This window comes from Pseudopipra pipra, chromosome 9, assembly GCF_036250125.1.
Source record: "Pseudopipra pipra isolate bDixPip1 chromosome 9, bDixPip1.hap1, whole genome shotgun sequence".
Classification (NCBI taxonomy): Eukaryota; Metazoa; Chordata; class Aves; order Passeriformes; family Pipridae; genus Pseudopipra; species Pseudopipra pipra.
In genome coordinates this window covers 27,180,580-27,206,032 of record NC_087557.1, presented here as the reverse complement: position 1 = coordinate 27,206,032, position 25,453 = coordinate 27,180,580, and the positions used below count along the sequence as shown (strand labels likewise).

The window sequence follows — 25,453 nt, the reverse complement described above, 5'->3', positions numbered from 1 at the left end:
CAGCAGGTAATTTATATATAATATATATATTTACTCTTTAAAAATAAACCTTCAGTCCCCACTACCGCCTGTACAAACTACAAAAATAAACCTTTGCTCTCTTTGATATAAATAACTTAGATGGCGTGTTGGGGGGGGGAGGCTGCCCACCGTGCCCACGCCTGGCACGGGGACAGGGTCCCCGAGGCCACCCCTGCTCAGCGGCAGTGTCTGGGGGCTGGGGGGGCTGGGGCTGCAGGCACGGCAAACACCGCTGGAGTTAAAGTGCTGGGTAAGGGCGCGGACGGTGCCCGGGGTGGGGACGGGGACAGGGGCTGGCTGCAGGGACAGCCCCGTTGCACGGGGACATGGTGAGAAATACGGTTTCCCAGCAAGATGTGCCCGGTGGCACCGCGGGAGCCCACGTCAGCATGCACTGTCCTGTGCGTGCTCCAGCACGGGCCGTCACCTGGGCAGAGCACGGGTGTGGCACGACGGGCCGTGACCCTGGGACAGCTCAGGGGCTTGGCACAGCAAGGACCATTCCAAGGATCTCCCACTTCCAAAATCCTGCCTGTGCAGTGGGGAGCAACAGTCTCCCTTTCTCCACCATGGCATATCCATGATGTCCAGCCCTTCCATGCTTGCCACTGGGGAAACTGAGGCACGGAGTAGCGCATCGGAGGGGGTGAGCTGCCCACGGAGTGGGGGCATGAACCAGGTCTGCACCCCTGGGCTCCTGCTGCCTCCAGTGGGCAGCCCTGCACTGGCAAAGGGTCTGCCCGCTCCCTGCCTGCACTCTGGGCAGTGGGGCAAGGCCGTAGGCTGAGAAATAAATCTTTTAAAATAAGCTTAAAAATATATATCTCTCTATAGATAGTTTCCCTTTGCAATAAATAAAGGTGGGGGGTGCCCGCCCCAGGCCTTGCCTGTGGCATGCCAGGGCACAGCTGGCTCTGGGACTGCCCCTTTATCAGGACGGGGGGCATCAGGGCACCCTGTTGGGGTACCCCAGCTCATGGCCTGGGATGGGTGGTCCCAGGAGGAGGTGATAGGGAGCAAGCAGTGACCCCACAGAGGGGGAGCTGGCATGGCACCAAGTCCGCCTTGCCAGCAGCTCCAGAAACAGAGGGGGGAGTTAGTGCTTCCATTTCTGGGGGGCAACAAGTCCAGGGCAGGATAACCCCAAACCCTGGGTGACAGGACATGGCACCAATGGCACAGCCTCGGGTGAGGGACACGCGGGCACGGCGTGGCCTGCACACAGCTTGCATAGAAGTGCCAGCCTGCCCTACCAAGCCCTGTTGCAGGGTGCAGGGGGGCCGGTCCTCCTCGGCCGAGATCGCTCTGGCCATTAGCAGCACAACGCGGGCGACCCCGCTCTGCACCCTCCTGTGCCCACCGGGTGCTGGGGAGATGCTCTACCCAGGAACCAGCAACCTGCAGAGAGAGAGAGAGATTTGGGGGGTCAGCTGGGTCTCTCCACACACACCTCGCACCCCCACTCTGCCGTGCATCAGTCCCAGGGTAGGGTGTCCCCACACTCACCTAGCGCTGGGCACCTGCCCCGTGGTGTCCCATGCTCTGCATCTCAAAGGCATTGGGCACGGCGGTGCCGCTGGTACTGGGCACGCTGGGCTCGTCCAGGCAGTCCCGCTCGCTGCTGGCGAAGCCCTCAGGGCTGAAGGTGGGGTAGGAGCCAGGCAGTGTGGGGTGCAGGGCCACCGTCACCGACGCAGTGGCCGTGACGGTGGTGTAGCTGCCAGCAGGACCCTGCAGGTGGGTGCTGTAGGTGGGCAGGGCTGCAGTGGGGGCTGGCCGGGTGCCCGGCGGGCAGGGCTGTAGGTGTTCTCGGGGCAGTGTGGGGCACGGCTCCCCAAAGGGCAGGGTGGGTGCAGGCTGCGGGCCAGAAGCCTCCTTCTTCCCCTGAACCTCCAGGCTGTCCTTGTAGGGCTTCAGCACCTGGAGGGGGAACATGAAGCATGAGGGTCCCCAGTCACACTGAGCATTCCTCCAGCAACGCCACCAGCACCACATGGGCACCCATGCCCCAGCTCTATCCATGACCCTCTCCCAGGGGATGCAGGGGAGCTGGCAATGCCACGACAGGCAGAGACACTCACGGTGATGCGGGGGAAGCTGGGGTCCTTGCCAGCCTCCAGTAGGATGTGTGCTGGGGTGGGGGGCACAATGAAGGGTCCCCGGGGGTTGCCTGGTCCCACACCCTCCGTGTAGTGCTCCGTGTCCGAGGGCTCAGTGAAGGTGGCAGGCCAGGCTGGAGCACGCCGGACATACAGCCCTCCAGGGCCCAGGCATGGGGGCACCGACTCTGGTGGGGTTAGGCAGGGGCCATTATCCACTAGGGATGCCTGGGGAGAGAAGACAGTGTTGGAGGAGCTGGAGATATACAAAGATGGAAGAATGTGGAGAAGTAGAGTTGATGGGAGGATGGGGACACAGGTGATTCCAGGTGAAGCAGGGATGGGATCAAATGGGTCAGGGAGAGATGGGGGAAGTTGAGTGTGGGGTGAGGGAGGAATAGGGTCAGGTAGAGGCAAATTGGATATGGGTCAGAGAAAGGATGGTTCAGGGTGATGGAAGGACTCAAGTGAATACGAGACAAGGCTGGGACTGGAAAAGGCAAGCATGGGTATAGGGTGAAGGGGGGACAGGGTGAGGAGCAATGGGGGATGGAGAGGGGTGGGTACGGGGTTGGGGAGGGCCAAGGATAGGCAGGATGGGGGGTTTTGTACCTCAGGGGGTGGCCCGACGACAGAGAGCAGGACGGGCAGCAGCACCAGCCCGTTGAGCAGCCCCAGCAGCGTCAGGATGGTCAGCACCGCAAAGAAGTACCTGGGGGTCACAGGCAGAAGGGGTAAGCAGGCACAGGCATCATGAATCACATCCCACCCCAAACATGGCTTTCCATGCCACATGCCCTGGCCCCGCGGTGTCTCCCCAGTCTCCATGCAAGATGTAATGGGTGTCCCCAGCAAGACACATCCTCAGCAGCTGCCACACATCCCCACCACCGGCCTGAGGAACTGCCACACTCACCAGCTCCCTTTACCAAAGCTTTTGGAGGGCAGCAAGTGGCTGGTTTACCCTCCTTCAGTGCTCACCTCATGATGAAGTCAAACTCGGAGCCGGCCAGCATGAGGACACCCAGGAGGGTGGAGACAGCACCATCCATCACGGGGGCAAAGGTGTGCTCCAGCGCCGCGGCCGAGCGCACGTTCCTGCTCCCCACAGCTGTCAGGAAGCCCTGAGTGGGATGGGGATGTCACATGGGGCTTGTCCCTGTGTGCCACCCGTGGTGTGCCACCCGTTGGCATATGGCCAAGGGAGTGAGGGTGCCAGGGAGTGGGAACTGGGCTCACCAGGGCCACGTGAACAGTGAACTCCACACCGATGCCCACCGAGGCGATGAGGATGACAACTGGGATGGCGCTCAGCTTGATGCCCATCAGCCCCATGATGCCAAACAGCTCCACAGCCATCATGGCCAGGATGGACACCTGAGGGGTGGTGTGGTCAGTCAGGGGTGGCTCTGACTGGCTGTCCCCTCTGCCTCGCAAGCTTGATGCTACTTTTCCATATAGGGCAGCCTCACCTCACTGACCCTTTTCCCTCTATTTGGGTTCCCTCTATATTTCTATCCCAGCCAGTCCCTATTTGGAGTGTCCCTCTGTCCCACCTATTAGGGGTGGCCCTCACTGTACTCTACATAAATGTCCTCAAACCCCTGCCCACTACACACGTTCCCTTCCTAAGAAGTGTCCCTAATCCCTCCATATTGGTCCCCCACTCACTGTCACCTCCATATGGGTGTGATATAACTGACCCCTCCATACAGGAGTCCCCCACCCACTGCCACCCCTATATGGGTGTCCCTTCCTCCCCAGGGTGCCCCTGGCCACCCCATCGCCCAATTCCCATGACACAGGTACCCAGGGCCACTCAGCAGGATGGGAGAAAGCCTGGATGCCCCTGACCCCACCCATCAGGACCATGCCCATGCATCAGGGTGCGTACTCACGATGATGCCAGCTGTCCAGGGGTTGAGCAGCAGCAGGGCGCAGACGAGGAAGGTGCAGGCCAGCAGGATGCTGATGGCCAGCAGGAACCAGTGCCGCAGGCCGATGTACTGCTCCCAGAAGAGGAAGGGGTATCCGCTGGGGTAGCTCAGCACGCCGTGGCGCTGGGCGGCCTCCCGGCAGATGGCCCGCACGCTCTCAATCGCCTCCACGAAGTCGGACGTGCGACGCAGCCCACTCAGGTAGAAAGGGAACTGAGCGAACTCCAGTGGCTGGGCTGCTGGAACTGGGGAGAGAATGGGCAGCATGAGGGCACAGGCAGTGTGGGGGTACAGGCAGCATGAGAGCACCACGATCACACCAGTCTGAGTGCAGCCTGGGCAGCCTGATGCCTGGCTGGGTACCATGGCTCTTTGGAGCGTGTGGGGAGAAGACTGAGGGCAAGGAGGAGGGGTTTTCCCTGCCAGCAGGATGCTTGGGGGGTAGTGGGTCACATGGAGCAGACGGGAAATAGAGGGGCTTCTTTGCAGTGAGATGCTCATGAGCTGGAGCAGGGGTGCATTGCTTGTGCTAAGGGCACAAGGAGTGCACAGAGGGCTGCTCAGGGTGTGGAGTGCAGGGAGACATGGGTGGGGCACTGAGAAACAAGGTAGTTTATCAGATGGGATGGGGGATGTGGGGGGTTTTCCTTCGGGGCTAAAAGGTGTGGGGACTAGGGTACTCTGCAGGAGGATGCCACGGGGAGCCCTCTGTGCTCACTCACTTCGCAGGTTCTCGCCCGTGGTGTCGTACTTGTCGTGAATCCACTCAGGTGGTGGGGGGTAGAAGTTGGCCTGGGAGGCAGCAAAGCCCAGGGGGTCGTTGCTGGCCCACACCGTGAGGCAGATATAGAAGGTGTCAGGGGGGATGATGCCGTTCTCATCCACCAGCCGCCGCGTGGTCAGCTACGGGAGAGACAGGAGAGGGCATGAGCTGGGCAGCAGGCACAGAGTTGTCCTCAGCCCAGTCACTCCAGCCCTGTCCCCACGCACCTGATTGAAGTTGAAGGGCTCCTTCTTGTTGCCGGTCTGGATTAGGAGTTTGTATGCCAGTGCCCCATCCTCGGAGCCATTGCGGTAGCTGTCGTGGGTGATGCGCCCGGCCTGCCAGTCCCTGTCGAAGGTGGCCTGAAGCCCTGGGGATGCAGCACGGGGGTTGAGCATCCCTGGGGACACACCATCCTGCACACCACCCCATGTGACCCAGGGAACACGGTGCCAGCGGGATGGGTGCACAGAAACCCCAGGGCTCAGCTTCCAGTGCTGGGCACTTTGGGACTACCCTCCCCAGGGTGATGCACACCAGAAAAGGCATTCCCAGGTCAGCAGGGAGCATGAAGGCTGGGGAGAGGGTCGTTGGACAGGGGAGATCACGGAAAAGAGGCATGTCCCTCACCTCGCAGCCAGTCCTGGAAGTAATGGAGCCACATCTTAGGCAGGTCGCGGTTTCCCTCCCGCACCACATATTTGACGGTGCTGAAGGCCTGGTGCAGGCTCAGCAGGGCAGCTTGGGCACCCGGGTAGTGGAAGCCACCCTTGGTGACAATGAACATGTTGTAGAAGGAGAAGTACTTGAACTGGGCCGAGATGAAGGCGTGTGCCTTGGTGTCCCGTGGCACGATGTCCGTCAGGTAGAGGCCGTCATGCACCATGGTGGTGCCGTAGAGGCTCAGCCCCAGCAGTGCCAGGAACAACACCACCACTACAGCCTGCGGGGACAGGAGGGGGGTCAGGCAGGGTCCCGTGCCACCCACCCACCTTGGGTGGCACCACCAGGGCCGCCTCCACCTCACCTTGGTCCGGGTCCGCAAGAGGAGCGGGGCGTACTTCTCACGGGCGAAGTCAGCGAGGCTCCAGCGGCAGAAGGGCAGGGGGACGCACTCCCGCCTACCCTTGGCCTCATCCAGCTGCGCCAGCAGATCCCGGGTGGAGCTGGATGGGGCGAAGACCTGAGAGCCCAGGGGGTCGCTGGGGGGCAGGAGGACGGCAGGCGAGGTGCACACCTGGGAGGTGGGCGGCAGGACGGTGACGATGTGGTGGCCCGAGGGGTCGCACCGGGTGAAGGCTTGCACGGTGGTGGTGATCTGGGTGCTGGTGGCCACGCCGGGATGCCCATAAGGGGACGGGTGGCAGGCATGGTTGTCGTTGGCGTCAGCAAGCTCTTGCGGCTGAATCTGGATAACCCGTGAAGAGCAAGGGCTGTGGAGAGAGTAAAGGACACAGGGAAGGATGAGATGTTTAGCCATCCCATGCTTCTTGGGGGAACTGCAGGGTCAGCCCCAGCCCAGTCAGCCCAGCACCAGTACCTGTAGAAGCAGCAGAGGATGTCGAGCCGGCGTTTCTCCCGGCGGTGCAGGTCCAGGCTCAGGATAGCAGGGAACACAAACAGCACCATGGCGAAGTTGAACACCACAACCACTGCAGCCTGCAGAGGTAGTGGGAGACATACATCAGAGCAGGGTCTGGGCAGCCCTTCCCACCCCCCAGAGATGGACTGTGGCCCTACCTGGAGGGAGAAGGCACGCAGAGCAGGGATAGGCACCAGGGCTGCCATGAAGAAGGCGATCATGTTGCTGACAGAGGTGAGAGCCACGCTGGTCCCCGTGCGCTTCAGACACTCACCCGTCCGCTCCTGCAGAGACAGAGAGAGGAGGTGATGAGAGGGGCCACGGGGAGGTGGGAGGGGCCGGAGGAGCCCCCGGGCAGCACTCAGCGCTCACCTTGAAGGGGACATGCTGGCTGGTCTCGGTGAAGGCATGAGCCAAGAGGAACATGTCATCCACCCCAATGCCAAGGGCCAGGAAGGGCAGGACCTGCCATAAAGCAGTCGGTGTCAGCAGATGGACAAGGCCACCACTCATGAGGGGACCCAGCCACCCCACAGCCCCCACGGTCCCATCGACCCTGCAGCACCTGGCTTTTCCCCCAGCACATACCTGGGTGGTGGCTGCATTGAAGGAGATGCCCAGCAGTGAGCAAAGCCCCAGGCCAGAGGCGACGGAGAGAGCCACTAGCAGGACCCCCGCCAGGCCCACGGCCCCCTGGGACTTGGAGCAGTCCCACCGCAGCATGGTGACGCAGGCATAGGCCAGCTGGAAGAGCACAGTGGGTTAGTGGGAAGGGGGGGCGACAGAGGGATGGCGGAGGACAGAGAGAAGGGACACACGCACCATGAGGAGGTAGCCCCCAGCCACCCGGATGGCGCTGACGTCAGAAAAGGACTTCATGATGTCGTTGAGCGTGGTGGTGGAGAAAGCGTGGACGCTCTGTGTGGCGTTGGGAGGGATGGAGTCCTGTGCCAACTGCCAGAAGTGCACCCCATTAGAGGAGTCAGGACCCCCCGCTCTAAGGTACACCCACCCCAGAGCCATTCAGGGTGTCAGTGCCACCACTGAGGGTCCCTAGAGACCACAAGAGAGTACTTCAAGGACCCATGGCCACAAGAAAAGCTGGGCATAGGGGGATACCATGCACTGGCTCATCCCTGCACAAGCCCCGTGTGGGAGCTGTTCCCAATGCCCACCTCCACAAATTTCCTCTGCCAGGCCTCCAGGATGGCTCCTGCCTTCTCCTCGCTCCAGCTGATGTCATGGATCTCGTAGTCATCCTTGAAGTGCTCATAGAGCTGCCGGGGGCTCATGAGGAGGAACATGGTCTGCAGGGCCTCGGCGCTGGGGAACAGGCACGCACCTCGCTGGGACCGGCTGCAGTGCCCCAGGATGCAGGAATGGGTCCATCCCCCACCCACGGCACCCAGCCCCACTGCAGACACCCAGGAGAGGACCCAGGCATCCTGCCCCCCTGCCTCCCCGTGCTCCAAAGTGCTGCCCTGCTCACTAGCCCCATACAGTCACCAGCCTCCCAAACATCCCCGCAGCCCCTCTGGCAGCCAGGGCAGGTTTCCTGCACTGTGCCTGGGGGATGCCCGCACCGCAGCAGCTCTCACCGTAGCAGCTTGCCCTGGGAGTCTTTGGTTGTGCCGCCTAAAATCAGCTCCTGCTGCCAGCGCATGAACTTCCTGGAGAAGCCATGGCAGCCCCCTGAGAGTTCAGCTGGGATGTCAGGGCTCTGCAGGTGAAGGGAGGTGTTAGGATCGTGAGGCAGGCAGGAGAGCAGTAACCCCCCCACACCCTTCCTGATTCTCATGTACTGTGACCCACCTGCTGGCTCTGCTTGTTGGGGGCACTGGGGGGGCATTGGGGGTCCCGGGGGTCCAGACAGGGCCGCTCCATGTAAGCCTGCCCAACCTCTGCCTTGTCCAGCAGCTCTTTGAAGCCTTCCAGGGATGTGAACTGCCCCAGCTCCTCCATCAGCTGCAGAGGGTCGAGGTTGCTCCACTGGATGTCAGGGCGGCCCCTGGGCAGAGAGCAGGACTGGGGTGATGTGGGATGCCAAAACCCACATGCAGTACCACCACCACCACCACTGCCAACCCATCCCATGGGTCCTGGGGGTGCCCTCAAAGGCAGGGTGCGAGGATACAGAGGAGCAGCCTCAGTCCCCAGCACATCTCTTACCCCCTCCGGGGGCCGCCTGCGGCATCCCCCGTGCCCTGTGCGGCGCAGCGGGCCATGCCCTGAGTCAAGTAGCGTGCCTGATCCTGTTAGTCCGGGACAAAGCGGGGGGAGCCGGCCCTGCTGCCTGGCCCCGCTTTGTGTGAGCAGTCAGGACAATTACTGCCCGTGGGCTAACATCTTGATAGAGGGGAGCAGGCAGGCAAGAGCTCCCAGCATACCCTACAGCCCTTCCTGCCATCTCCCCCCAAGCTGGAGAGTTTGGGGCTCAGCAGAGGTTCTGGAGGCTCAGGACACTGCTGGGAGCTGGGCATGGACCAGGTCCTTGGAGGTCCAGCAGGACCCCATGGGACTTGGGTACCCAGGAAAAGGGTTTTTCCCATTGCCTGCAGATGCTCTGCTCCCTCCACCCCAGCCCGGGGAGCTGGGGGCCAGCTTCCAGCCTCACTCAGCTTCTTTTTTAAGACAGAAAGGACACACAAAAAAGCCAATAACCCAGCCCAGCGCTCCAAAGAGGGGAAGAAAAAGCCCCAAGCAAGTGTGGGCTCTGGGGAGAAACACAGCCTAATAATTCATGAAGGCTGGCTGGGCCAGAGCTGGCCGCTCGAGATTCCCACATACCAACCGGAGCTGCTGCTGCTTCCAAAGAGAGCCCCTTTTATCTGCTTTCGCTTGCTTCACTGAGCCAGGGCAAATCCTTTTGTCTTTCCATAGATTGCTGCTCTTTGTTCTCCCAGCTCCCGCCCCGCTCACCCCTCAGCGTTAAAAAAGGGGACGAGTCCCCATGGGCTGGCCTGGCCGGCGCTCAGCCGGGGTGCCTGCCCGGGCACCCACTCACTCAGCTGCGAGGGGAGATGAGTCCCACCGCTGCTGCGGGTGCCACCCTGCCTGCCGTGTACCCCAGCCCCAGGAGGACACTGCCCACGCTGGCAGGTGATGCCACCAGCATCCTGCTTGACACAGCCGCTCCAGTCCCACTCACTCCTGCTCCCAGCAGTTCCCCAGGCTGGGATGGGGAGAACCTGAGGTCCTGGGGGGGCCAAAACCAGCCCCCTAGTCCTGGCTGGGGATGCTGCGGCCCCTTCCCCCTCCTCCCATCCGGAGTAGCCTGAATAAGGCCACTATTTCATCTGTTTGGCAAGGGGCAGCTTTCAGAGCAACATTAGCATGAGAAAGCACGGGGCTGCGTTTGCTGACAATGCACAAGCCGCCCCAGCTCTCCCGGACAAACACACGCATAAACAGAAGGAATGTGGGGGGGGCTCCCCCAGCCCAGCCCGGGGTCCCCAGCCCCACCACCGTGGTGTGAGGAGCTGGCTGGGAGTCACCTGCCACCCACCCGGGGACTCTGCATCCTCCGTGCCCATTGGCACAGCTCAGGAGTGTGGGTGCCTCCTCACCACCGTGGCACCTACGAAGGGGTGTGGGGGGTGGAGCAGCCTCAAGGACCTGCCTGCAGCACAGTTACTGTCCCCGAGTCCCCATCCCTGGCTGGGGGGACAGCACGGCATGGCAGGGACAGGTCAGTTCCTGCCTGTGGGCTGCAGCCCCCCTGCTGTGGTGGTGCAGCCCTGCCCTGCCACCGAGGCCAGGCAGGCAAGAACAGGGACCCGTCCCCAGGGTGTTGACCCAGCAGGACAGCAATGTTGGTGGGACCCTCCTGGGGCTGAGCAGGACAAGCTGCAGCAGCACTGTGGCACCTTGGAGCAGACACGGCCAAGCTACAAAGGAAGGTCAAGGACAGCCCCTTGGCAGCACCCCCAGCTCCTGCTCTCACCCGTGGCCACCCACGCCCAGGACAGTCCCCCACACAAACTCACGGGAGATAGGCTGAGCCTCCCTGCAGCTTGGAGCCTTCCCAGAAGCAGTCCAGTGGTGTCAGGATCACACAGGGGAACAGCTTCTCTATCATCTGTGGGAGAAGGAGATGCGAGGGGTCAGCAGGGATGGATTAGACCTCTCAATCTCCCCCAGCCCTGCTGAGCTTCCTAAACCTGCGCCTTCCCACATGCAGCCACCAGTGCTTTTGCAGCACCTGCCCTGTCCCCACCACAGCCCATCCACTGCCATTCTCTGAGGGACTGATCTTCCGTGGGGGGCTCCCAGGGGGCCACGCCATGACCAGCACTTACCCTCTCTATCATGCCATTCTCAATGATGGGGACACCTGACTTGTAGCAAATCTTGTTCAAATCCCACGATCTGGAAAGGCAGAAGGAGGAGCTGAGAACAGGCAGAATCCCATAGGGGACATGGCAAGGGCTGGTGGGACGTGCAGGGCACAGCGGGGATCCCTGTCCCCCATCTGGAGCTGGACTCACTTTCCATACAGCGAGACTTGGACCTTGCTGGCTGCCAGGGCCGCCTCGAGGTGGAGCTGCAGGGCCTCCTGCGTCAGGATATTGTCCCCATCCCTCTTCGGGGTCTGGATCAACATCTGGGAGGTGTAGACAGACTCCTCGCCCAGCTTCTCCTTGGTGTAGCGCAGCTCCTGGCTCACCCGGCTGCCCGCTGTGGAGGGGACCATGATGTGGCCTGTCAGTGCCAGGGCTAACAGAACCCCCATCCCACCAATTTGTCCTGCCCATCAGGATGCCTAGGGAATGGGATGGACAGGAGCAAGGCACTGCAACATCAGATGGTGCCACGTTGGTGTGGGGTTTCCCAACTGCTGCATCCTCTGGGTGCTCCCAAACAGGGAGCACCTCAGAACACACTGGACCAGGCATCCTTCTTCCCACCAACATGGCTGTTTTCAGCCCCAGAACAGCTGGTTGGCTTTACTTTCCCCAGAAAAACCCCACAGACAGACGGTTGGTGAAGCGGAGGGGATGCCCACCTGTGCACTGTTGTGGGTGCTGCAGATGCCCCAAACCTGTCCCTGACACAGCAAGTGAAACTGGGGACACCCCATCCCATCCCAGCTGCTCCCTGGCACTCCAAGACAGGCAGCGTTTTGACCAGGGAATGGGTGTAGGGAGAGGCAGGCACCCCCAAGTCCCTGCCAGGTGTAGGCTGTCCCTAAAGGGGTTTGGGGACAGGGGAGGGAGATGGTGCTGGGGACATCACTCTTCCCTGCCAAGGCTCTGGGATCTGTCCCTTGATGGCAGCAGGAGAGCTCCAAGCACAGCAGGGCCAAGGTTTCCGGGAGAAGCCGCCGACTTCATTTGCGGCTGCCTCGGCGTGGAAGAGGAATCCCCTCCCAGCCAGCGTGGCTGGGGCTGGGACCAAACCCTGCATGGTCTTTCGCGTGGCTGAGCACCATCCCGGGACAGTTGTCCCCATCCCCTTTGAATGAGAGGCTCCCATCCCCCCTGGCACAGCAAAGGGGGGGATGACACAGCCTGGAGGAGGGTGGGAAGCGGTTCCTGAGGCACCCCCCAAGCGCAGCACTTAGCTGCCCTGCTCCCAAGCCCCTGCCCAGGCCGGGAGGGATGCTGTGTGTAGCCCCCATCCCAGTGCCACCCACCAGGGGTACCCCAGGGTGCCCAGCATCGGGTGCACCCCAAGGCAGTGCTGCTGGCAGGGGTGAGGCCAGCTCCTGCCCAGCCCCAGGGAAGCAGGGGGGGTCAGGATTCATCTGCACCAGGACGCTCCCTCAGCAAGAGGCGGGGGCCCCGGCGGGCCTGGCCCCCAGCCAGCACTGAGGAGGCCGGAGCGAGACCACAAATAAGGAGCAGAATCTTCCCTTTTAATGACTTATTATATGGGTTGGTGTTTTGGGGTTTTTTTTCCCTGCTTTTTGGGAACGGGGAGGGCAAAGCATCTTTATTGTTTCTGGCTGGGCCAGGGAGCAGCTGGTGTCCATCAGATGCCAGTTGGGATGGAGGTTGTGCCAGGGACAGGGAGGGGGGGACATGGCCCTGGCTTTTGTGTGTGTGTCAGAGGGGATAGCAGCACCCAGGGCAAGGGGACAAGGACACAGGGAGGGTGGGTGTCACAGGGGGGAAAACAGGACACCCATCCCATTCCCAGCAGGCTGGGAGGTTGGGCAGGAGGTGTGCCAAGCTGCTCTGATCTCAGCCATGCCACCCACACCGAACCCAGGCGGGAGGTGGGACACAGCGATGGGGGGGTGCCCGGCCTCGCTCCCAGGGGATGCATCCTGCTGCGCCCTGCCGGCATCTCCGCCCAGCACGGCTGCGGGAGGAGCCACACATCTGCAAGTGGGGAGGGGGGGGAGGGCAGGGGAGCCCCCCGAAAAATTAAAGAGAGAAAAAAAAAAAAAAAAAAAGAGAGAGAGAAAATCAAAAGCCGTCCCTTGTAATTAGTGTTAATTTGGAACAGGGCACTGCAAGCCGTCAGCAAGCTTCAAAGGCCGTGAGGAAGCCTCAAATTCCAACACCCTAATTAACCAAAGAGCAACATGAAAAGACAAGGCAGCGCACACAGGGCTGCCAAGGACACTTCAAACGGGCGCGCGCCCGCCGGCCGGCCAGCCCGGGAGCGGGGCGAGACGCCCCACGCCGCACGCAGCCCCCCGGCCGGGGAGGAGGCTGGGGGGGCACCCCGATACCAACAATGAGCACGTTAATGAGGAACTGTATGTAAATTCTTCCTTCTTTTTTTTTTTGTTGTTGTTGTTGTTTGGTTTTGGATTTTATTTTTTTTTTTTAATTCCAATTAACAAAGGGAGCCCTCGGCTTTTTCATGAGAAGGGCTCTCTGGTTCCAATCAGGAGTCCGGGTCCTTCTTACTAACAGCCTGCTCTGCTCCCCGGCAGGGTTTGGCTTCTCCCCCCCTGGACCCCCACATCACCCCAAAATCTCACAGTAGGGCCGGGGGACAGTCCCTCAAAGCAGTCATGCTTTGCATGAGCATCCTCTCCAGGGTGGGCACCGCTCCTGGGTGCCACTGGCTGGGGGGTTCATGCTGGGGTGTTGTGGGGTGCAGGCTCACAGCAGTGTGGGCTGGAGGGTGGATTGGCACCCCGATGCCCACTTGCACTCCAAACACCAGGGGTGCAAGAGCAGGCTCCTGCCATGCCCAAGCAGGGAGGGTACGGGTGCCAAGGAGGGGACAGGGTCCCTGGCAGTGAGGATGGCTGCGTGTGCGGCTGCCTCCCTCTGCGGGTCGTGCCGGGGGAGCTCTCCCCATAATTACAGCATCCGCCACAAAATTATAGAGCAGGGCAGGAGCCTCCCTGCCCCCTTCCCGGCCACCCTGCCTGAGCCATCCCCCTGCCACTGCTCCCCAAACCCTCCTGGCACAGGACCCACAGCTACGGCACTACAGCCAGCTCACCCTCACCCAGTGGGACTGGCTTGTGCCCTCGGCTGCTCCAGCCAAGACAGATCCCCAGCCTCTGTGCTGCCCCCCCCTGCCCAAGAAGAGGTCTGACCCCAGCTCACCCCACATCCTCCCAGGGCCTGCCAGAAGCTCCCAGACTCAACTCAGAGGGTCTGGGGTCAGATGAGCCCATGCTAGGTCCTGCTGCCTGCAGCGCAGCTGCAAAGCCCCCCAGCACAGGGTTGGTCCCCATGCAGCCCCCCCACCTGTCAATGACCACGAGGGCACATCCCACCATGCTTTCCCAGGGCAGTAGGTGGGCAAAGCCCGTGGTGCCCTGTCTCCAAGCACCCAAGGGTGGGGGGCAGCATGCTGAGCGTGCCAGGACAGCGTGTCTGGGTGGCAGTGGGAGGGCAGTGGGTCGGGGCAGGCTGCCAGCCCCACACGGAGCCCTCCCTGCCTGGCAAGGGTGAAGACAAGGGAGGGATGTGGGAGGTGCTGAGGGCCACAGAGAGGCACTGGTGTGCCCCCAGGAGGTGCACGCTGCTGCAAGGGCCACTCTGTTCCCCCAGGGTGTGTGCAGGCTACAGTCAACAGCACTGCCACCACACTGCAGATGGGACCCAAGCACTGCCAGCAGCTGTCACCACTGCTTGGGTGACCTGGGTGGGACAGGATGGGAGGAAGAGAACACCCCTGGGTACACATCCTCATTTGGCCCCCAAAAATCAGGCCCTGTCCTGCCTACTGTACTGGGGCTACAGGATGTGGCAACTAACGTGGTGAGTCCCAGATGCAGCTGATGCTCAGGGGGTGCCGCAGCCCTGACCCCAGCTCCAGCTGTGCAAGGGAAGAGATGGGGGCAATATCGGGGAGGTCCCTTGGTGAGCAGCCCCCTTTCCACAGCACAATATCCCAGTGCTAGAGTTGGAAACCACCTCTCAAGTGCGCAGCTGAGCCCCTGGGAAAAGCCATCCCCATGGGGACCCCACCCTGCAGCACCCCCACTGCTACAAGGGGCACCCGCAGGGGCAAACACCGGCCTGTGAGCAATCCCTCGGCACAGAGTGAGCGCATCCCGCTGGCGGATGTGTCCACCCTGGGTGATTAGAGCCCCAGGGGCATCAGAGAGATGCCAGCACCACCCTGCAACTCAAGCACTATCCCGCATCCCGGTGGGAGGGGGTCCCGAGGCACGGCCCCAAGCATCCCTCGGCAGCAGCTTCCCGTGCTGAGCGGCGTGCAAGCCGGAGGCCACCTTCAAAGTGTTGTGGGGCGGATTAGCTGGATTAGGGAGGCAGTGAAAGGACCCATGCTGCTCTGGAGGAAGTCTCGCCCAGGGCACGCTGAAAGAGCCATTTTTACCTGTCCCGGCCGCTACCGCCGGCCTCGCCAAAAGCCCGGCGGCCCCGTCCTGTCAAAACACGTCCTCCCGGCCCCATTCACCCCACGGCTGGTCCCGGGAAGGGGGGCAGCTGGGTGGCAGATGGGTGTCCCCAGCAGCACTGAGGGATGAACAAGGGCTCAGCCCTGCCCCGGCACCTCTAACTAAACCCATCCCCACCAAAGGGGCTCCCAGCTAAGTCAAGAGGGGCGGCAGAAGAGGGGGATGCCTTCAAAAAGCCAGCGGCTGAAAGGGCCCGTTTGGGGCCAGCTCCCCAGCCGCCGGCCCCGGCCAAACTCTTTTGTTTAACGGCAAAGCTAAATTAATGTCTTTATTACCCCAAATCGCGGGGCGGCGGTTCCCAGCGCGGGGAGGGGGGACGCCGGGAGCTCGCACCGCCCCGGCCAGCTCCGAGGGGACAGCACGACCCCCGAAAAAGAGAGAGGGGGGAAAAAAAAAAAAAGGGGGGGGGAGAGGGATTCAGTTGGGAACTATTCACCGCTAAGACTCCTGTCAGCATTGACATAAATTTCCACTGGTGTTGGCATTTAGGCATTTGCCATTTCCATATGTATAGGGCTGCCTGTACTAATTATGCTAATCACCCCCTCTGTTGGCTGCTGTGAAAAATGGCCACATTAGGCACTCCACTGCTTGCTAATGTCACTTAATGTGTGGTTGAAACATACATTCATCCCCCTCTGAATGGTGAAATTTTTCCACATTGCTGGCTTCATTCAGGCAAGAAATGAATTTTTTGAACTCAGACCACTTTTCCAGGCCCGAGGGAGAGGCAGATAATAAAACCCTCTTCTTGGGCCCTGGCGCTGCCCCCTCCCAGCCGCCAAATAACATTTAAAACACAAAAAAAAAAAAAAAAAGAGCCCCTTCCCTAAGTCCGTAGATATGTCCAAGTTGGAAAAAAAAAAAAAAGAAAAAGAAAAAACCCACTTTCTAGGAAATAAAAAAAAATATATAAGTTGAAAAGCAAAGCAAAATGGATAGGGGTAGATAAGCCACAGCCATCTGTAAAGAGTCTTCCAGTCTCTTTGGGTTAATTAGCAAAATTTTCCAGCCCAGAAAAGCTGACCAAGCTGTCAAAGAAGGGAAAAGGAAGAGCAAGAGGTTTCTCACTCACCTCCCAAAGATAAATAAATAAAGGTGAACTGCCTGTACCCCACCTTCAGCCTCACCCAAAAGCCCCCCCTTCCCCTCCTTCCTACCCCCCTTCCCCAAGAAGAAAGGTTCTTTCAGAGCCAGAGGGGACTTTGGAGCAAAGGGGAGAGCCAGGCAGGCAGGTTTTCAGGATAACAGGGACCTCAGCACTTCATGGCAGCAACGCCCCAGCTGCCCCTCACTCCTCCAAGCCCCCAGGGGATGGGGGCACAGGATCCCCAAGGACACACAAACCCTGCAAACAGAAAGGACAGCAGGGTCCTGAAGGAAAAATCCCACCAGGCCAGGCAAGAGTGTCCCCAGGGACACTGGGTTGTCCCTTCCCTTTCCATGAAGCAATACCTGTGTCACCACAGCCCGAGAGAAGCAGGGACCCCGTCTCCCCAGGACACCCATCTAGGGACAGAGCAGGGACGTGGCAGTCCAGGAGCCGCCCCTCAGGAGTGAGGCTGGCTCCAGCTGGATCCCAGCAGGCATCTTGTTGCCCTGGACACAGGAACAAGCTGCCATCAGAGCCCCCCATACTGTTTGCACTAGCCCCACGCAGCTCCCCAGATTCACCCGCTTCTTTATCAGCCCCTGCACAAACATTCCACCCCACAAACCCACCCGCTGGCAGCAACGAGACCACCCACCTCTCTGTGTGCCCACCCAGGAACGGCCATGGCATCCCACTCACCCACACTGCTGCTGCCCCACACCCCTCCATGGGACCCACCATGCACAGTGGGGACAGGGGCTGGGAAGAGGGGCCACACAGATGGTGGGGAGGGCGTTCAATCCCCACCCTTGGCTTCCTGTTGGGCTTTCCCACCCTCTATGCCCCTCTCTCTGCAAAGAGTCAGTCAGGGTCTCCTCTCCCATTTGCCCTGCCATGTGGGGACCCCCAAGCTGCATCCTAGCCCTGTCCCGGGTGCCAGGGAGGGGATACCCTGTGCCAGGTACTACTGCAGAGATCAAGGAAGGGCAAAAGCTACCATCAAGGGGGTTGGGGGTGTCTCAGATTCATGCCCCAAGCTGGGAACAAGGCAGCAAATTCCCCTCACCTCCATAAAATACATCCTATTTCATCCCACCAGCACATTCGGGGTGTCCCTGACCCCTCCAGGAAAGGGACAGGGCCTTCTCCAGGGAGACTCGGCAGCTCTTTGAGAGCGCGACGGCTGTGCGGGGCGCTCGGCTGTTCCGGTTAGGAATTAACCCGGCCTTCCTTTGAACCAGCCCTCAGCGCTATAAATCAGGCAGACCCATTCACCACCCAGGGCTCTGCCTGCCCAGAGCTCACTGCCCCGGCCCCTTGGCCCTAAAGACGCCCTGGGAGAGCTGGGAACAGCTGCCAGGTGTCTAGAGGTAACTCAACACTCACCGCTAGCCGGGGTTTCAAAGCCTCCAAGTGGCTAATTGCTTCGGAGGAGCCTAATTGAACATTTCCACAGTCGAGCCCAATTTATGGGGTGACACGGCCTCCTTCCATCTCCCAAATAGGGATGCAGGTCAGGCATAACCCCAGAACACTGCAAGAACCCCCCCAGGCAGCCCCTAGAGCTAAGGACATTCCCGGAATTGGGATAGGGGACCCCATGCTTTCCTACAGTGGCCAGGGTCACAGCCCAGGCTCATACTGTCAGCATGGCCCCAATGCTGACCCCAGCCATGGGGCCAAAGCAGGGCTGTCCACCCTATTCCCGTGTTTGGGGAGGAGGGAGATGGGACAGCAGTGCCATTCCCCCACGGGAAGCAGCTCCCTTCCTTCCCTTACTCACTGGGAGCCCAGCTCTCAGAGGGCTGAGCTCAGCCTGCAGTGGGGACAGCCCAGAACAGGGTCACACTCTGCTCCTGCGGTGCTGGGACCTCAATGTGGGTGAGATGGTTGGGGTTGGAGCATCACCACTCCACATCCCTCAGCCAGGCCAGGCAGAGGCTTCATGGAACCCTAAACCACCCTGCCTCTGAGCTGGGACCTACTGAGCTAGGACGCTGGGCCCAGTGTTCCCTGCACACGTACCCAATCCCTTAGACACCCCACGGCGCTGCCTTGGGGCTGAGATGGACCACGTTCCTACAAACATCAACTCACACACCCAGAGAGGGCAAGAGCTAGGGTCCCCAGCACTCTGGGGTTCCCAAAGCTTTGAAACCAAGCTGATGGGGCACCAACTTTGCCAGTCGAGGAGCAAGAACTGTGCTGCTTCAGCCTGGCACAACGGTACCAGGCTCACTGCAGAGGGACACACACAGCAACCACCCTGCCACACACGTGGGAACATGAGAAAGTAGTAGCTGAGAAAATCCCAAATCAACTTCAAGTACTCTGGATCCAACCATAGCCTGGGAAACTGTGTCCTGCTCTCCAGGGGCAGCCCAGGCCCATCTGTCCCCCAGTAATGCCCAACCCCACACCAGCAGGATGGGGTGCAGTGAGCAGGGCTGAGTATACTCAGGGGATGCTTTGATCTTGCCAGAAAACGCGTAAGCCGAGGCCAGCGGCGAGGTAAGGACCCAGGGATAATTATGGGGAAAGGAGGCAGCCCCACAGTTGATACACAAGACTGAAAGTGCCACTGCAAACCTTCCTTCCACATCCTGACCCATGCATGCTTGCCAAGGACCCCGCGGGACTAAAGCCACCTCAGTCACATCGTCCTTGGTGGTCGCAGGTTGTGCCAACGCCTGAGGACGCTGGGGCTGTGCCACCCAGGAGCAAGGCACGGAGGGGTCTGCCCCAAGTGCACACTCCCGGGGGAAGAGCCCTCCCAGGAAGGACAAGGCGGGGCCCTGAGTAGCACTCTCAGCAGGGCACGCCATCCTCACCCAGGCAGCACAGATACAGAGCAGGGGCTGCACGCAGACCCCAGCACACCCATCGCCCGGGAAGGGGCAGGACACGCCAGGTCCTTGGTGTTTCACCGTGCAGTAAAGAAAAAAAAAATAAATTAAATCCAGCTCCTGACACTGAAGAAGATGAGAAGCCATGAGAAAGGGAAGGTTCCTGAGAGAGGCCCCCGGCACCCACATTACAGCCAGACCGCAGTGTGGGGGAAATCCCCCAAAAGCAGCCGCAGTCGCTCCTGGCCATACCCACGCGAGCAGGGAAGCACGGTGGGGCACAGGAAAAGCTGGGTTTCTGGGCGCTTCCAGCTGTCCCCAGGCTTGGCCCCTTCCCCATCCTGCTCTCCACCCCAGTGTGCCGCAAGTCCCATTCCCCCTAACAGGAACAACCACAGCCGCTTTCCTGGCCACAGTTTCACGAAACGCTGACTCCCTGCTACCCCAAAAGCACAATAAAAATTCGATGAGCTGGAGCCACGACCCAGAGTAAGGGAACCACGGAGGGAGTGTGTCCCTCCTTCAGCAGCCACTGCTCAGGCTCTGGCTGGACCGGGAGGTATCACTGGATTTCTCTGCTACGTGTTGCAGAGGAAAGGGGTGATGGAGACGAGATCTGGGGAGGGGGTACAAACACCCCTGGGGAGTGGGGAGCAGGTGGGAGAGCCGGGCATTCCTGGGCAAGGGTGCGTGCGTGCATCTGTGTGCAAGCAGCCAGGGAGCGCAGAGCCCTTTTTTTTAAATTAAAAAAAAAAAAAGAAAAAAAAAAAGAAAAAAAAAAAAGGGGGTGGGAGAGCAAAGTTGCTTCTATTGTTGAACCAAATCCAAGAGTAGCTGAGGACCACACAGGGAGCGGGGCGTGGGGGAGGAGGCAGCGCTCCCGCACAAAGATGGCTGACACCCCTCCGCTGAGCAACATCTGCCCCTGCACAGCACCCCGCGGGGACCCCCGCCCGGGGGGCCCCCGCCGCGCCCGGCCGCGGGGACGGGGGGTGCGATTCGGGGTGCTGCCCCCCCGGGGGCCCCCCCGAAGCCGAAGGGAGGTGCAGGAAAAGCAAATCCCAGACCCGTGAAGCGGGGCTGCAGGGATCGGGGAGAGAAAATCCACGCTGGAGTTATTAATAACAAAGGAGGGGGATCAGCCGCTTCCACTCGGAAACGGGGATTTGCTCCTGCCTGACCCTGCCCGCGCCTGCGTCCCCCCCGGGCAGGGGTCCCGGGCCGGGACTGGCGGCTCCGCGGCGCCGGCTCTGCCCCGGTGCGGGGCTGCGGTCACCCCCGAGGGTTCTTCCCACCGGGAAGGGGGTGTTCACGCACCATCCCCGCCGCACGTGTCCGCCCCTTCGCGCGGGGACTCCCGTCGGGACACGCGTGGGGGTCCCTCTGCAACTCAGCACCGCGTACCCGCGCAAGGCACAGCCCGAGCGCCCGGGCGGACGGGACCCCGTTCGTGGGCACCCACGGCCCCGCGCTCCGCGGCCCCGCTGGCGGGACGCCCGGCGGCGGCATCCTCATCCTCCTCCTCCTCCCGCCCCGCTCCCGCGCTGTCACCTGCCTCCCGGCCGGCCCCGCACCTCCGCGCTGCGCGTGGGGGACAAAGCCGCGGCCGGGAGCCGGACCGGGACCGTTCCCACGGGCGGCCGAGCCCGCGGGGCCTCGCTTACCTTCCACCCAGAGGTGCTCGATGTCGGTCTCGATGGAGGCCACCCGTAGTCCCACGGCCAGCGCCCCGAACACCAGCAGCCCCACGAAGAGCACCTTCCCGCAGTGCCGCTGGATCCGGCAGCCCAGGGCGAAGAGCAGCGCCTGAAAGCGGGCCCGCAGCCACAGCGGAGTCCTCTGGCCCACGGCCCTGCCCTGCGGAGGGGGCGAGATCGGGTCAGCCCGGCAGAGGAGACGGGGAGCCCCTGCCCGGGCAAGGGGACCCGCGGCGGGCCGGGATGCCCGCGCCGGCCGCGCTCCGTCGGCCGCGGAGCGGGACCGCGAGAGCCGGAGCTCCCCGAGCCGGGGGACAAGGGGGTTCCCGCAGCCGCCCAGTCCTCCCCGGGCTCCTCCGCGCTCCCCGAACTCCCCTCCCCGGCCCGGAGCCCCCGCGAGAGCGGGCGATGCTCGCCCCTCACTCACCTCGGGCAGCGGCTTGCGGCGGGCGGCGCGGAGCGGCGGCGGCGGCGCGGCGCGGGGGGGCTCGGCCGGCATGGCGGGGCGGCTGGCGGGGCTGGGCACCCCCCGTTATGTGGGGCCGAGCGCGGCGGCGGCCCCCATGCGCGCGGCGGGGCCGTGCCGGTGCCGGTGCCGGTGCCGGTGCCGGTGCGGATGGAGGGCTGTGTGTGCGCCGCCGGCCGCCCGCCGCGCCTCTAAAGGGGAGGCGGGGGCGGGGGGCGCCGGGGCCGCGCCGCCGCCGCCGCTCCCATTGGCCGCCGCCGCCGCGGCAGCGCCCATCGCCGCTGCTAAGCAACGGCGCGCCCGCCGCCGGCGGCCACACACCGCGCTCCCCCCCGCACCGCCCCGCACCGCACCGGCCCCGCCGCGGGGGGGAGCGCGGCGGCGGCGGCACCGGGGGCACCGGCACAGCCCGCGCCGCCCCCCCCACCTCAGCCCCGCCACCGGCGGCCCTCCACAGACACCCCCGGGGATGGGCGTCCCCCTCTAAGCGTCCCCAAGGGTAGGCAGCCACTCCACAGGTTTTCCCACAAGGATGGGCACCCCCACAAGTGCCGTCCAACTCCCACAGCTACCCTGCAAGGGTAGGCAGCCTTCTGGAGCTGGGCAAGCCCCAAGGGATGGGCATCCCTCCCAAGGATGGCCCAAGTAGGGTGTTGCGCCCATAGCCTGTCCCCGAGGATGGGCACCCCTCACAGCCACCCTCCTTTGTCCAGGCATTCCCCCATGACTCCCTCACCCCAGTGTGGGGCAGACTGCCTCCTATAACCACCCCAAGGGCCAGGTATCCCCTCCAGAGCCAGGCATCTTCCCAAAGCTACTTCCTCAAGGATAGGGCATCCCTCCTAAAGGATGGATATCCCACTGTGTCCACCACCCAAGGGCTCGGCAGCCTCCACATAGACATTCCACGAGATAGGCAACACCCTCCCAGAGTCTGTGCATCTCCCCTATAAGCCATTCCAAGGGATGGGTATCCCTCCTTCAAGGGCTGGATGTCCTTCCACAAAGGACCAGGTATCCCCACCAATGCCTTTTCCCAAGAACAAATCACCCTCTCACCATGAGCAGGGTGTTCACCCGCCCCTGCCGGCTGCCCTCCCCAAAGGCCAGATTTTCCCCCAGGGCCATGGGGGGGGTAGGAAGACACCCCACTCTTTGGGTGTGCCCACAAGCACTGCCCCATCCCCTGCCATGGGGAGCCAAGCCCAACAATCCAGAGGTGGAGGCAGAGGGGGCACAGAAATCCCATTCACGGGGCAGAGGTTGGGCAAAAGGGCAAGGCGTAAATGCCACTGACAATTTCTGGAATTGTTTCTCTGCTCATTTCACACCCTTTTCAGGTCTTTGTTGGACAGACCTGGTGCCGCTCCCACCAGGAATAGCACCCCAAGTTGCTGCTGAAGGCATCCAGGGAAGCCAGTAAACCCATATGGAGCAGCAACCACCCCATGTGCATCCCCATCCGCACTGCCCACCTCACTCCTTTGGAGCAACGATAATGCTCACCCTGGTGTCTCCTTACTGGCCAAAAATGGGGGAAAACACTGGTAAATAAACGTGGGTCAGTTCCTCCATGTCCCCTGGCCACAGCCCCCACCAGCCAGGCCTGCTGCTGCCGAGCTCTCCTGGGCCTTAGCGGAACGTAAAGGGTTTCTCCCTCGTCCAGCGATAGGCCTGTAGCATCTGGCGTGTCCCCAAATACAGAAGGGAAACGGCTATTCAGCACTTCTGCTGCCTGATTGCTATTAACAGCTCCACCATTCCCTTTCCCGGTGGACCCACACTACTGCTGGGCAGCTGCGGCTTTTTATCAACTCAATTTTTAAAAGTAAGTTGTTGTCCTCCTCTCCAGCACTGCTGGTTCCCCCTACCCACATTCTCCATCAGCTCCCTATCTGTCATCATTTGTTTCCACCTGGGGCTCTCCCACTACTGCCCTGCAGACCGGGAAATGTCATCAATGTCCTCAGAAAGCTCATAGGATGGACCACGGAGACCCGCTCAGTGTCTGACAGGGCCTGGGGATGAGCTGGATTTGCCCCATCCCAGAGCAACAAGGGCTTGCCTGGGACCTGGGTTCCCGGTGCTGCAGGACCAGCTTCCACGACCACATCCTGGCTCACTCATGCTGGCACCAGGCTCCTGTGCCAAAGGAGCACCACACAGGACAGGATCACCCCTGGCACCCCCGCCTGCTCTGCACCGTGCACCCCTGTTCCTCTGCCCACCCACTGCCTCCGTGGTCCCCAGGGACCAGCTGGACCCCAGGACCTGCTGCCCTGGCACTGTCACGGCACGGTGACCTGCACCCCAAGTGAGAGGCTGTAGGGCTTGGCAGGAAGGCAGCCAGTTTGGGGATCCCAAGCTTTGCGGAGGGGGGTGAAATACCAGTGACAGGGCCAGATCCTGCCACGCCAACAAGGATTGAAAATCCAGCTGGAAAATGCCTGTGGGCAGGATGGGGCTCAGCCTGCCCTGACTTGACGCCACAGAGATGGGCTTTGGGTCTCCCTGCAGGGCACTTATTTCCCTTGGAGCCACTTGAAGGGGACTGGAAGCCCTGAAGGCCACTGGCTTTGGGGGAGCAGGATGGGGAGCAGGGGATCATCTCGCACGCAGGGAGACTTCGTTTGCTGCTTCTTGCTGACCGGCTGTTTTATATCAAGGCGGGAGGGGGGATTTGCTGTTCTAGATGGTATTTTAATGGGCAGGCAGGCAGCTGGAGCCTGGGAGAAGCCTGCTTTACATTGTTTGGGGTTGTAACAAATAAATTCAATTAAAGGCAAATGGCTCCGCGCAGCCCCCACCCTGCGCAGTGTCTCTGTGGCACTGGTGGCTGCGGGAGCCGTGGGTGCGAGGTGGGAGCCCCATACCCGGGCCACCCTGGGGCTCTGCCCACCCTTGCCCCTTGTCCCCACCACAGGGAGATGCTGGGGTGAACTGGCGGGATGCAGTGGGAGCCGGGAAGCACAGGGCACCGCACCCACAGAGAACCCACAGAGAGGATGGCGTGTCCAGGGAGTCCACCCTGTCCCCACACTGCACGTCCCACCCCGTAGAGCAAAGGGGATGGGAAAATCCCCGCGGCAGGAGCCCTGCCACAGCGGGCACTCCTCAGGAAGGGCAGCCCAGGACAACGGCCTCGGTGGGCAGAGGCATCCTCTGGGCAAGCAGAGACTGGGCAGGGGCTGGGGCGTGGAACTGGGCTTTGCACGGCCACCATGCAGCCCCAGAGCCCCATGGCCGGGGGGAGAAGCAGAGGGGACTTGGCAGGGACATGCCAGAGCCTCTGCACGTTGTAAACAGCCGCCGCCGCAGCAGCAACTCCTCTGCCGGGAGCCAGCGCCGGGCGTTAGTTGGAAACCAGATGGTGTTCTCCAACCACCGGCACAGCCCGCTGGCCACGGCCTGGAGCCAGGCACAGGCTCTCAGGGACCCCAGAGCTGCACAGCACCCCGTGCTGAGACCCCATTGGGTTGGCTGGAGAGCTGGGGGTGCCTGGAGGGTCCCACAGAGGGACAGGCAGTGTCGATGTGTCCCCTGCCCCATTGCTTCCTCAGCCAGTACTGGGTGCTTCCCAAGGAATGCTATGTCCCAGGAGATGAAGAGAGGCAGCATCCACCAGAGGGGATTAGAGATAGGGCATTAACATCCCTTCAACCCCCCCCCCATCTCTTGTGTGCCACACTGTACCTCAGTTTCCCTGTGCCTTTCTAACAGCAGGGAACAACCAATAGCTGGTCCCCAAGTCAGACTCCACCTCGTCCCCCTAGATAGGGATGAGATAGCAGAGGAGGGATAAAGCCCCATCTTGGAGGCCAGGGAAAGCCTAAACAGTCCCTGTCATGTCACACCTGGGGTAACTCTCCATGGAAAATGCGAACAGGATACGGACAGCGAGCCTCTATCCCAGCACAACCAGCAGGACCTGGGGGTCTGGGCTCTTCTCCACTCCCCAGCAATCTTGGGGGCAGGTGCACTGAGAGGGCACAGTGGACCCATCCCAGCCCTGGGATTCTGGGGGGGTCTGCAGCAAGAAGACAAACAGCCGGGGCTGGGGAGGGGCTGGGGGGAAGGATGGCATCCCCGGTAGCCATGGCGGGGGTC

General features: G+C 61.7%; 1 protein-coding gene across 1 annotated transcript; it reads right to left on the bottom strand.

Annotated features, from left to right (window-relative positions):
• Window positions 1-7: 7 nt before the first annotated feature.
• PTCH2 (patched 2) lies at window positions 8-21,489 on the bottom strand. The gene is made up of 24 exons (XM_064665394.1): window positions 21,308-21,489; window positions 20,848-21,040; window positions 10,890-11,079; window positions 10,701-10,770; window positions 10,389-10,480; window positions 8,215-8,410; window positions 8,001-8,122; window positions 7,578-7,725; window positions 7,225-7,356; window positions 6,991-7,146; window positions 6,775-6,867; window positions 6,561-6,686; window positions 6,361-6,479; window positions 5,848-6,253; window positions 5,451-5,763; window positions 5,048-5,190; window positions 4,780-4,960; window positions 4,019-4,302; window positions 3,360-3,497; window positions 3,102-3,244; window positions 2,733-2,832; window positions 2,103-2,348; window positions 1,528-1,941; window positions 8-1,419 (listed from the first exon to the last, which is right to left on the bottom strand). Exons 1-23 carry the CDS (start codon window positions 21,377-21,379, stop codon window positions 1,528-1,530), a joined length of 4,077 nt encoding a protein of 1,358 aa, XP_064521464.1. The 5' UTR covers window positions 21,380-21,489; the 3' UTR covers window positions 8-1,419.
• Between the last annotated feature and the right edge of the window lie 3,964 nt (window positions 21,490-25,453).

Bases quoted from the DNA above. Each gene is read 5' to 3' on its own strand.
- PTCH2 (XM_064665394.1), bottom strand. From the start codon at position 21,379: ATGCCGGCCGAGCCCCCCCGCGCCGCGCCGCCGCCGCCGCTCCGCGCC. The intron at 10,481-10,700 runs GTAAGTGCTGGT...CTTCTCCCACAG, and splicing joins AGAATGGCATGATAGAGAGG to ATGATAGAGAAGCTGTTCCC. The intron at 2,833-3,101 runs GTGAGCACTGAA...TGTGACCCCCAG, and splicing joins GAGTTTGACTTCATCATGAG to GTACTTCTTTGCGGTGCTGA.